Source organism: Nipponia nippon, unplaced genomic scaffold, assembly GCF_047370975.1.
Source record: "Nipponia nippon isolate SJK-2023a ecotype South Korea unplaced genomic scaffold, ASM4737097v1 scaffold_1, whole genome shotgun sequence".
NCBI classification, from domain to species: Eukaryota; Metazoa; Chordata; class Aves; order Pelecaniformes; family Threskiornithidae; genus Nipponia; species Nipponia nippon.
The window spans coordinates 94617635-94629797 of NW_028262290.1; the positions used below are offsets into that span (position 1 = coordinate 94617635).

The following is a 12163-nucleotide window of genomic DNA, read 5'->3' on the forward strand; positions in this document are numbered from 1 at the left end:
GGGAATAAAAAAGGTCTGTGGAGGTTTATGTAGTGATAAAAAGAACAACAATGGGAGTTTGTTAGGGACAGGACAGGGAGGGTGTGGTTTCAGGATTTTGTCAGAAGTCATTTCTAATTGCAGGATGTTTTTTTAATAAGTAGGCACATGTCCTTTTCCTTGATGTGGAGGGTGAAGACAGTTTGGGGAGAACTAAGGCAGGGGGAGACGTGTGAAAAACTCCTAGTGCATATAATGTTCTCACTGACAAAATCTGACTGCTTCTCATTCACTGGTGTTTGCTTCTGTGAAACTCATGCTTTGGTTGCGAGCTGGAGCTGTAACCACAAGGAACCATGTTGAGTGAAACTGTGTGTCACTTGCTGAATGCAGAGTGGACGTGACCTGTCATGCTGCAGAGCTCAAATCCCAGATATTTAAAAGGCAATAGGCTTGTTTGTTGATGTGTTGGCCATATGCTGCTGCTTGCAACGTAGCTGCGTTTCCAATACCTTTGATTGTTTAACGCAAGTCTGCTTTATGTTAGAAATTTTTGTTTAGCTGAATTTGGGATTTGAGAACTTAAGAAAAACAAGAAATCATAGCAATAAAGTGTGGGTAGGAAAAGACATTGCTTCTGCATTTTTCTTTGGGGCACACTGGCTGTGAAGGGGGTGTATGAGTGTCAGAAGTGTTGAACCTGTTTCAGGTCTTCCTCCTCTGACCCTCCTCCCCTTCAAGGAGCACTAGTTTTCCTTTGAAAACTGTATATTTCCCATAACAGCTTTGAGAAAAATCTGTGAAAGTTTATGGCAAGGCAGTGCGGAAAAAAGGTATTTGAGTGGTGTGCAGTAGTGTGTTTTAAGCAGTAGTTAAAAAAGATGCTATTTGTACATTTGCAGCTGCTTGCTACTTAGGTCTGATTTACCATCTCCTTGTCACTGATTTTTTTAAAATATCTTTTATTCTAATAGTACTTTTTAGTAAAAATGAAACGGTGTAAAGCCATTGAAATATTTTATGTTGGACAATGGGAAGGTTGTCAGAAGGCTGTGGTCTCAGCTGCCACTTCACCATCTGCCCACGTGGGACGCTCAGTTCTCATGCACTATATTCTTTGAACTTCCAGTGAACTTAATAGCCAGAAACTGGTCGAAAGTGACTGTGATTGAAATTACCTTTCTGTGCTGATAGGTTTTTGACACGCTGTGGCTTCATTTTGCATTTAGCAGGTTCTTAGTATCACGGAGCGAGAGGAAGGAGGCTGGCCTAATGCGAGAAGAATGCTAGTTCTTAAGCCTGCAGCAGTCAGTAAGTCATTTCTGTTTTATTCCTTTCCTTTCCAGGTGTGACATCTGTTGTATTACCTTTCGTACTCATCGGGGCTTACTGCGCCATAATGCTGTTATCCACAAGCAGCTTCCCAGAGATCCCATGGGAAAGCCTTTCATTCAGAACAACCCTTCGATTCCGGCAGGCTTCCACGACTTGGGATTCACAGACTTCTCCTGTAGGAAGTTCCCCCGCATTTCTCAGGTACGCTCTGTTCTTCATTGCTTAAGGTACCAGCTGATACAGCGCATATCTTCTGAGTTCATTCAAAGACTCATCCCTGATGAGGCAGAGACTGGGTGTAGAATATTTTGTAGAAAGCACATTACCACTGTCTGTGTAGGCTTCAAACACTTTCTGCCTTTCCTTTTTCTTTTCTCATCTAAAGAATACTGGGGTTTGGTTTTTTCCAGCATTACTGTGGATAACTACTGGTGTAAAGATCTACAGAAATATTTTAAAGGAAAACTTCGGTGGTGTTAGATCATTGCCCGTTCCAGCCTGCCCATTAGTTCTCTCCTTCCCCAAACCACCCCACATCTAAAATCAATAGGGAGGACACATGATAAGGAAGACATCATTTATTTTAATTTATTGTAACAGGGATATAGTTGTGGTGTGAAGATTCTATCACAAAAAACTTTGGGAAGTCACATTACTTACTAAATAGTGACATCTTCAGTGACTTCTTCACAAAACAGTCCCAGGCACCTTTCCACTATGTTCCTTACGTGAGGTCTGAAGATTTTGCACCTTTGAGGGACAGTGGCTGGGGAAAGGCAGGGAGATAAGTCAGTAAATATTTTTCTGAGAGCCATAAAGCTTTCTATTGGATGTTTTATTCTTCCCTCTGTCAAACCTTGCCTGCCTTAGTTAGTTTGGGTCTGGATGAAGCTGCTTATCTATTAAAAAAAAAAAAAAAATCAACAACGCAATCCAGCAGGACCATGCTTATTCAGTATCTGCACTTTTCTAATTCTCCTTGGATTAAAGCATTGATTTCCAGCTCTTCTGGCTGCAAGGTAGACCTTAAATTTGCTGCTGGTCCAGGGGACCATGTAGGTCATTCTGTAACTCAAGTAGAGTTTTGGTGTAAAAGTTACAAAATCAGGAGAACTTTTTAAACAACTTGGGTTTATTTCTTTTGTAATTAATGGCAGACATTTGAAGTTATTAAGGGATTTAAATGTTGGGACTATCCTTTTGTAATAATTTTGCTTGCACTGTGAGGCAAGACCTACGAAGTGTCTGAACAAAGTGTGTAGAGCACATAAAGATCTTGCCAGCCCTCTATTTAATTTGTCACTTGTGCTCTTCTCTGATGGGGAACCTTTGCAACATGTGAGCTATCTGGGTAGCATTTAAATATAGCATTTGGATTCATGATCGTTTTCAGGGACAGGTATAAAATCCATTTGTGAGCTTGGTACTTTTCTTGGGAGAATAAATGTAATCAGATTTCACTAACCAAAAGCCTTTCTGCTTTGGGCTCTACGTTTCATTGATTTGCTTTTGGGGGATATTATTTTGGTTGGTTTATGTTGTTTGGCCTTCTTGGATGCCGTTTTTTTTTCTCCTCTCCTCCTAGTTTCTTTGTAGTAATAAAGCTAAAGGAGGTAGTCTTACTGCCCAGCTTACTGAAGTTTGCTGTATAGCCTACTAAGGCTCCTGTCCTGTCAGTGAAGTGAGAGAGGTTTCTGGAAGAGAAGTTCACGATGGAAAAGTATTTGAGAGTCTGAATAGCCCTCTGAAGGAGTTTGCCTTTAGAGAAGGGAACTTTTGGGGAGTCAGCCCCTAATTTAGATACGCCACTTAGGTGACTAAAGGCTGTGGAGCAGGAGTTATCTCCATGCCAGGTACATGGTGGCTGCTCTAAACTCCTTAACTTGGGCGGTAGAAGAGAGAATGAACTGGGTTTGTTTTGCAGCAGCATGTGATGCCTTTGCAGTTTGAGATGTCTGCTCTAAATATTTGTGCGTGTCTTGCAGGTCTGGTGTGAAACGAATTTGCGAAGGTGCATCAGTGACTTCCATCGATTTATTTGCGAGACGTGTAACAAGGCGTTCCCCATGCTTTCGGCACTCAAACTGCACACAGAAACTCACGTGGTGGATCAGGGAAAAGACAAGCACAAGCCACAGTCCACGACCCCACCCGGTGAGAACCCAGACCAGAAAGCCTTCATGGCATCCTTGGGCCTACAGTATACCAAAGACATCAAGCCTGTCAAGCAGGAGGACAATACACAAGATGAGGTCCAAGAAATGCGGCTCAGAGCACTGAAGAGTAACCTACCTCAGGAACCCAGCAGCACCGGTCTGCTCAGCCTCTCTCCTCTGGAAGCTGCCTCTATAGGAGGATCATTTTCAGTCCTTCCCCCTACAAAAGAAAACATAAAGCTCCTCTCGCTGCAGCCTTTCCAGAAGGGTTTTATTATCCAGCCTGACAGCAGTATTGTGGTAAAACCCATCTCCAATGAGTCTGCCATTGAGCTGGCAGACATTCAGCAGATCTTGAAGATGGCTTCTTCCGCTCCTCCTCAGATCAGTCTTCCTCCACTTTCTAAGGCACCTTCTGTCCCCGTGCAGTCCATTTTCAAGCATATGCCGCCGCTGAAGCCAAAGCCTTTGGTAACGCCCCGAACAGTCGTCACAACCTCTACACCTCCTCCTCTTATCAGTGCCCAGCAAGCCTCCCCTGGCTGCATCAGCCCAAGCCTCCCACCTCCCCCTCTGAGGCTGATCAAGAACTCGGTGGAGTCCGCCTCCAACTCTCACCTTCCCCAGCCAGGAGCCAAATCGAGTCCTTCCTCGCAGTTGCTCCTCCAACCCAAAGTAGAGCCTTTAACTCAGCACGAGATGAAGACGCAACTGGAGCAGGACAGCATCATCGAAGCTCTCCTGCCTCTGAGCATGGAAGCCAAGATCAAGCAAGAGGTGACAGAAGGGGACCTCAAAGCCATCATCGCAGGGGCAGCAAACAAGAAAGCCCCAACCATGAGGAAAGTTCTGTACCCCTGCCGTTTCTGTGACCAGGTGTTTGCCTTCTCTGGTGTCCTGAGAGCTCACATCCGTTCTCACTTGGGTATTTCCCCATACCAATGCAACATCTGTGACTACATCGCAGCTGACAAGGCAGCACTGATCCGGCACCTGCGGACACACAGCGGGGAGAGGCCTTACATCTGTAAAATCTGCCACTACCCGTTCACAGTGAAAGCCAATTGTGAGAGGCACCTGCGAAAGAAGCACCTCAAAGTGACCAGGAAGGATATAGAGAAGAACATCGAATATGTCACCAGCAATGCCGCAGAGATGGTGGACGCCTTCTGCTCCCCAGACACTGTGTGCAAGCTGTGTGGCGAGGACCTGAAGCATTACCGGGCCCTCCGCATTCACATGAGAACGCATAGCGGCTGCCAGAAGAAGAAGCCATTTGAGTGCAAGGAGTGTGGCACAGCCTTTTCGGCTAAGAGAAATTGCATTCACCATATCCTCAAGCAGCACTTGCATGTACAAGAAAGGGAGATCGAGAATTATATCTTAGCGGTGGACTGCAGTGCCCAGGAAAGCCAGACAGATCCTCCTTTATTGGAGGACAGCACTTACATGGACCACAAATCCATGACGCCTTTCCTGGAGCCACAAAATGGCTTCTTGCTTGGGACGTCGTCTCACGTTCCCATCAAACTTGAACCTGCGGGCAACTTCCCGATGGATTTTGATGAGCCATTGGATTTCTCCCAGAAGAACAAAAACCTGAGTGCTGTGCAAGTGAAGCAGGAGAACCTGTTTGGCTCTTCTCCCCTGTCCCTCTATGACTGTTCCATGGAGCCTATTGACCTGTCCATCCCCAAAGCCCTGAAGAAGGATAAAGATGATGTCCCATGTGAAGCCAGGAATCAAGAGTTGGCTGCTTCTGGGAACAGTGATAAAGCCTATAACTGTCTGCAGTGTCCTTTGGTTTTTGGTGCCAATGGGAACTCAGAGAAAAACAGGGCTGTCAGACATCCCCAGCCACTGAAAGGTTCGTTGCATTTGACTGTCCCGATCATTTCCCCGGCTCTCCTTGGCAATTCTGCCTTGCTGAGACCCTTGAGGCCTAAACCAGCACCGCCACCTCTCTTGCCAAAGCCCCCAGTAACTAAAGAGCTGCCACCATTGGCTTCCATTGCACAGATCATTTCATCTGTGTCTTCTGCTCCCTCTTTGCTGAAAACAGAGGCTGCAGATGCCAGTCCCAAGGCAGTGAGCAGCTCCACTGGGTGTGACAAATCAGGGAACGCCAAAGCAAAAGTGACAATCGTGACCGCCATTCAGAGAGACTCCAGCCTGCCCAGTGACCTGACTCAGACGTGTGATCCAGAGCAGTCTCCCGTTGCCGATGCTGGGTTGACTAAGAAAAGAGGTAGAAAGAAAGGAACGAAAAATAAGCCTAAACTTAGCAGTGGTGTGGATCTGGAGTCAAGTGGGGAGTTTGCCAGCATAGAGAAGATGCTGGCTACCACAGACACTAATAAATTTAGCCCGTTTCTGCAGTCTACTGACAATTTCAAGGAAGAAGGCAGCAGAAATGGAACAAGTGAGGATGAGAAGGAAACTGCCGAAGATAAGCTGCTGAGAGGGAAGAGGAATGCTTACTCAGACTGCCTGCAAAATATCCCCTGTCCTTACTGTCCTCGAGTCTTTCCATGGGCAAATTCCCTGCAGCGGCACATACTCACTCACACAGGTAAGAGCGCCTTGTGCTCATGGTGGATTGTGGCCCCTGAGGATGTTCCTCATGGAAGGGCCTCCACGTGGAGGAATCTTCCTTTCTTGCCCTCTCTCCGATGTCTGAATGGTATTCTTCGTTGTCTTGCGAATCCCTAGCTGTTGCTGTTGTATAGTGGTGGTGGTAAATTTTTCAGTAATGGAATAATCTCTGTGCCTTTGAGTATCAAGGGGGAAAATTAAACTGCTAAAACTCATTTGACTTCAGCGGCATAACTTAGCATACCTGCAAAAAGACTGGTTTCAGGTGTTCTGTTATTACTGTCTTATCTTGAAGGTGAACGTGTATGTTGAATATTTCATCGTGCCTTACATGGTTTGTTTGGCTGCTTCCAGTGGCTGTTTTTCTGCATCAGTAATGATAAAAAAATCCATAAAAATGAGAGCAAATAAGTATAGAATTGTGGCAGAAAAATAAAATAATATAGCTTTTAGCATTTTTTTTCTTGCGGTGGCTTTTATTTGACAGATCAAAGAAGGATGTGAGAAACATCATCTTGAGCATTACGTAGTAGCTTGCCTCTAGGAAATGTTTCTTCTTAGTGCTAAGACAACTAGAGGTGGGCTTATACCCTAAAGGGTGGAGATGTGTATGGAATCTTTAATATTGTGCCACTGTGTAAGTAACCTCAAACCTGGTGTAAACAAAAGGAGGAACTGGGGAGGGAGATTTATTCTAGGTTTGGGGTTATTTTTCATTCTTCGCTGTAAAGGAAATACTGTGTTGAATGCTGTGCTGATTTGAAGTTCACTCCTTTTTCCACCCACACAGTAATAAAGTAATTAGTAGATTCTCATCCTGCTCAGAGAGAGAGAGGACAAAGCTCTACTTGCTGTTGCTCCCTTTTAAGTCAGTCACAGTTGTTGGTATTATTTGCTTCGTTATGCAATCTCAGCTCCTGGCGTAAAGAAAAAAAGTTAGGGATATTTGTAAGAAACGTAGGTGACTTGAGTACAGCCTTATAAAAGATAACTTCATTTTTTTTGAAGGAATTGAGGTTTCCTGAAGCAACTGATCCATGTCTGTGCTGAAGAGGGAAACCTGAAGAGGTAAAGAGGTTAGCTAAGAGGTTTAAAGGGAATCTGAGCCGTGGAGCCGTCCCTATTGCAGTTCACTTTGGGTGACGCGAGGACATAACTTGCAAGGTATCAGTGCAACAGTGAGGCTATTGTTTTCTGGCCCACAGAGACCAAATTATTTCATCTTACTAAGTGTACAGTTTACTTTCAACGGTGAAGGAGAGCTCTTTATTTGTATCAATTGTTTTCTAACACCCTGCTCTCCAAAAAACATATATAGTTACTGAAGAACTGTTCATGCGACGGAAAACAATAGACTTTTCCCAGACTAAGGGGTTTGACCTGCTTATTGATGGCAGACTTCCAAGGCAGCAGCACTGGTGTAAACCCTTGATGAAGACAGGAAAATGCACTTGGCCCTGAGTTATACCGGTAAAACTTGCCTCCCCCACCATCACTGGGCTTGGAAGGAGACACCTTTCAGGAAGCTTGTGCTGCAATCCCCAGAAGGAAGGCAAGCAACTGTGGCTATAGCAGGGCTGGATCCTCAGTACAGATACAAGACTTTTGGTGATACTACAGCAGCAGCAATAATCAGATTCTAGTTGGTGTGCTCTGGCAATGATAATACTGAGCTTTTTTCTAATCATCATCAGAGCAGTGTTGAGGGAGACTTGAGGGAGGACGACCCCACAGGAAGCTTTGACTGGCCTTGGGGCATCTCCTTTCAGGTGACACTGGCGCCCTGTTTCTAAACTGGGAGTTCGCAGCAGCTCCCCCGTGGCAGCAGTGTAGATGAGGGTTACCGGAGGGGAGAGGAAAAGGTAAGCTAGGAAGGTAGAGGAGATTTAGGCCAGGGAGGTGGTGCCAAAGCAAACACTAGGATGCACTCAGGTGGAGCAGCCCTGTGTTTTTGTGGTGAGTGTCAGGTGCTGGTGGCATGGGAGGAGTTTGGCAGCTGTGTCATAGATACAGCAGTTTGTTGGGTTTGTGTTCTGGGTGGGCAAGTTGGTTTTCTGATGGAGACATCTACAGTGTCATGGTGCAACACACTCTTTCTGTCCCCACCTATTGCACAGGCAGTGACTTGTTAGACAGTTCTGTTTTTTAAAAGGAGTTAAGAAAAAATTCTATTCATTAATCTTATTGTAAAGAGAAAAGGAGAACTTTATTGTCTGGGCTTGATGGCTGCTCCCTGACCTGGGGAGAGAAGGGGCCAGGAGGCTGGTGTGAATGGGATAGATGAGAGTCCTGGTGATCTGCTTCCAAACTGCATGTGTTGGGTATCTGCCACAGGGAATCACGGCAGGCAAGCTGGTCCGTGCGCCTAGATTTCTGTAGTACGCCGCTATCAAAAAACCAAGGCAGTCATGTGAGCGAACACGTGGCCACTAGCTCTTCTCCATCCATTTGTAGGGAAGTTGTTATTGGAGTAATTTATGTAAGTGGTGTAAGCTAACAATGAGTGAGCATGGTTAAGGAAAAGGTATATAATTTTGAGCATTTAAGTGGTATCTATGTATTACTGGTTTTAAACTAGTTTTTGCAAGTGTGTCTTCCATGTTCAATAAAATCTTGACATGGAGGACTCCTTCCATGCAGTGTCAAGATCATATTTACCTTTTGTGAAAGTGCAGAAATGCAGACGCTACCGGTAACCCTCATCCCTCGCGCCACCAAAAGTCTCTCTCGTGAAAGCTTTCACCCTGCTTATTCTTGCCTCGACACCACTGTGTGTTTTTTAGTTCAAAAGCATTTTCCTGAAAAAGCATATACCTTCCTTGCTGGTTTTTATTTTAATACAAAGCTCACAAGTGGGGCACTGGGAATTTGGCATAGCTTGGTTTTATGCAGCGTTTAACACAGTACCTGTGTTTTGTTTGAACATGCTTGAACATTTGCTTTTAAAACTTTCTTTCTCTTGATGTCTTTATTGTTTAATTTACTCTTCTGTGTTCAACTCGGTTTGCCTTTCTTTTTTGCTCTTCTCTCCTGCTCTTGACTTTTTCTCATTCTCAGAGCAGCAAGTAAGATGTGCCCTGCAGGTGGTGCAGTTAATTTTGCTCATTTTGTGGCGTGTGCATCAGACTAGGTTCAATATAAAATTAAAATAATGGTCTTTTTTGGCCATTGTTTGTTATAGATAACCTAAATCTGTTTGCAAAGAATCACTTGAGGGTATTTTCAGAGTGGTACTGCCAGATCTTATTTGGCCCAAGATTATTTTTTGTGGAAAGTGAGATTTAATGGCAGAGGAGGGTTTTTTTTGTTTTGTTTTGTTTTGTTTTGCTGTTGCAACAGGAATGAACTGGGCAAGAAAAGATCTATAAACAAAATGAAGTAATAAATAAATAGAATACAGTTACACCTAGCCCATGAACCTGAATGTCTCCTGTTGATTGGAGGACATAAGTCATAAAAAAGAAGGACTGGAGGCATTTTTATTCTTTGCTCTTATGACTTAAGTCAAAGCAAAATTGTAGACATCTTTACTTTGCAACATTTGTCCTTACCGGGGCGATAATGTGTTTCCACTAGGACAACAGTGGCAGGAGATATCTTTAACTAAGGAATGATCATATTACATGCTGTGATTATTTAGATGACCCTTTATATTGAAAAAGACTTTCTTCAAATAACTGGCGTCCATGAAGTGTCCAGCCTAGACTAGTCCTGCTGTGCTGCTAACCAAATTTTTCAGTCAGTTCTGAGTCAATATGTAGGCACAGATGTATTTTAATCCAGGCCATGACCATTCTTGTGGAAAAAGTTAATAAAAAATAAAATCACATTGCACGTAAACTGACTGTTTAGATTAACCTCCGGTGAGTAAGTATGTTTTCTGAGAAGAGCAGTTGCCTTCAAGGGACAACACAGGAAGCAGGGAATACTGCTTTTTTAAATGGTCGTTATGGTGCTTTTAAAGGTGATATTCTTGGAAAGCAGTCTGGTTTCCATTTGGGAATAGGACTTTTAACTTGTGGTAGAAGGATTGGAGTTTGCACAGTAAGCAGGATTTTTGTTTGGGTTTTGAGATCTCCAACTAGGACGTTTGTGTGGAAAGAAGAATATCCTCTCTATTGTAAGTATTGGTCTGTATGACAAATATTTGGTTGATACGAAAGTTTTAAAGGCTGAAAATATGAGAAAATTGTGACCTGAGATGCAGGTTGAGTTTCAAGTGATTAATTCCCAGCTAATCCTGTCATTGCATGCTTGAAAAGAAATGTGGAAAGGAATTGGGCTATCATGAAGCAAGAGGATTTCTGCTCAGCTTTGAAGTTCTGTTTTGTATTTGCGTTGTGAATGAAGCCAAATAAAAGTGCAGAAAGTGGTGGTATTCATAACTGTAAATTTATGGTTGACTTAGCAGGCATCTAAAAAGAAAGAGTGACTTGAAAGCCTACAAAAAGCAGTGCCTTGATGCTTCTAAAAAGTTGTGTTGACACTGGAAGAAAATTAAGAGAAGGAAACAGTGCCTGAGATGTCTGCGAGATGCGGGGAATCCCTCATACAGGTTGAGATGTTAATTAGAACAGAACCAACTTGCGGAAGATTAAAGTGAGAAACATACCCACAATGTTGTATCAAAGAGGCTGCTGGCTGGGAGCGGGGGGGTTGTGTGTGTTCAGAGGTTTTGGGTGTGAGGTGGAAAGTGTGACAAGAGCTGATCTCCTTTTACAAATAACTATCCTCACAATCTCTTTCTTCATCACAAAGATGTCTTGCAGGACCATTTTCCTCATTGCACTGCATGATCCTGGTTTTTCTTTCAGCTCTTCCTGCGCTCAGTCCCTTCCCTTGTTCTAGTCATTTAAATGAATTACAGACATGAAAAACTTTCTCCTATGGGGAAGTAATTGATTGCTTATTCAACATATGGGCTTGATTCCACTGAAGTCAATGGAAAGATGCCCGGTGGCTTTGATGGAAGTTGTGTCAAATTCACATGGATGATAGACATCTCAGGAGAGAGCCTGCTGTTGAGGAGCTTGCAGGCAGGATATTGTAGTTGGTCACCAGGCAGTAAAGGGGGAAAAGGGAAAAAAACAAAGAAGTTTCTTATTACACATTAGAAGGACAGATAGATACACTTTTTTCTTGTGTCAGGCCAGAAGCTCTTTCCCTGTCAAAAATGCGTTGTTGTCTCTTCTACCAAATCTAACAGAATTTGCACAAGCCTGGAGTTGTCAGCTGCTACCTGAGGAGAAACGTGCTTATCCCCCAAGTCTAGGGAAGAGGATGCTGGATCTCACAGTGGCACATGCAGATTTTCCTGGCTGTTCAGAACAGCAAGCCCAAGTTGTGTTTGGTCGGACTGAACGCTGCCGACAAGCGAAGTGTAAGGATGTGAGAAGTACCCTGCCACGTTAGAGCAGTGGTACATGCAGCCAAATGCTCGTGTCTCTGATGGTAGCGGTAGGATGTGCTATTTAGGGTGAGCATGTGGGCCTGGCCACTTCCTGCGGTCTGTTCCTCTTAATGCTCTATCAGCATCCACAACTGCTGCATTAGGGTTGCGTGTTAGAGGGCACATCCCTGCCTGCTTCCTTTACTACCTGTTTATGGACCTGCTGTCTGCAAGTCTCTCTGATTGCTTTCTGAACCCACTGATGGTGTTTGCGTCCAACGTCATCTGGCGTCAAGCTCCAAAAGTTCACTACCTGCTCTGTAAGGAACTATTTTTTTAATCTGTTTTCAGCTGATCCCCTGCTAGTTTCAGAGAGACCTCCTTAGTTCCAGTATTGCAGGATTTGGTGAATTGTAGTTCTGTGTGCGCCCTCTCAGCTGCCTTCACGGTTTGTAAACCTCAATCATAACACCCCCTTCTCTCCTTCAAAATGAGAAGCCTGAGCCTTTCTGGCATCTCCTCGCAGGGCAGCTGCCCCATCGCTTGGATCAGGTTTGCTGTGTGCCATCTGCAACACGACTATCTCCTCCCTGTGGCGCAGAGACCAGAAGTGCACGCGCCACCTGAAACAAGGGGGTGCCAGGGCTTTATGCAGCAGCGAAGGGACACCCTTGGTCTTGCTCTCAATACCCCTGCTCATGGCACCCAG

General features: G+C 44.3%; 1 protein-coding gene across 9 annotated transcripts in view; it reads left to right on the top strand.

Annotated features, from left to right (window-relative positions):
• RREB1 (ras responsive element binding protein 1) overlaps nucleotides 1–12163 on the top strand; it is a 127537-nt gene that overhangs the window by 98338 nt on the left and 17036 nt on the right. For all 9 annotated transcript variants that reach the window (XR_015705949.1, XM_087762900.1, XM_087762908.1 and 6 more), the window contains 2 exons: nucleotides 1326–1515; nucleotides 3300–6042. Coding sequence is in view for 8 of the 9 variants with exons in the window: in XM_087762900.1 (XP_087619026.1) it covers nucleotides 1326–1515; nucleotides 3300–6042 (2933 nt within the window). In the remaining variant the exon portion in view is untranslated. The remainder of the gene's footprint in view (nucleotides 1–1325; nucleotides 1516–3299; nucleotides 6043–12163) is intronic.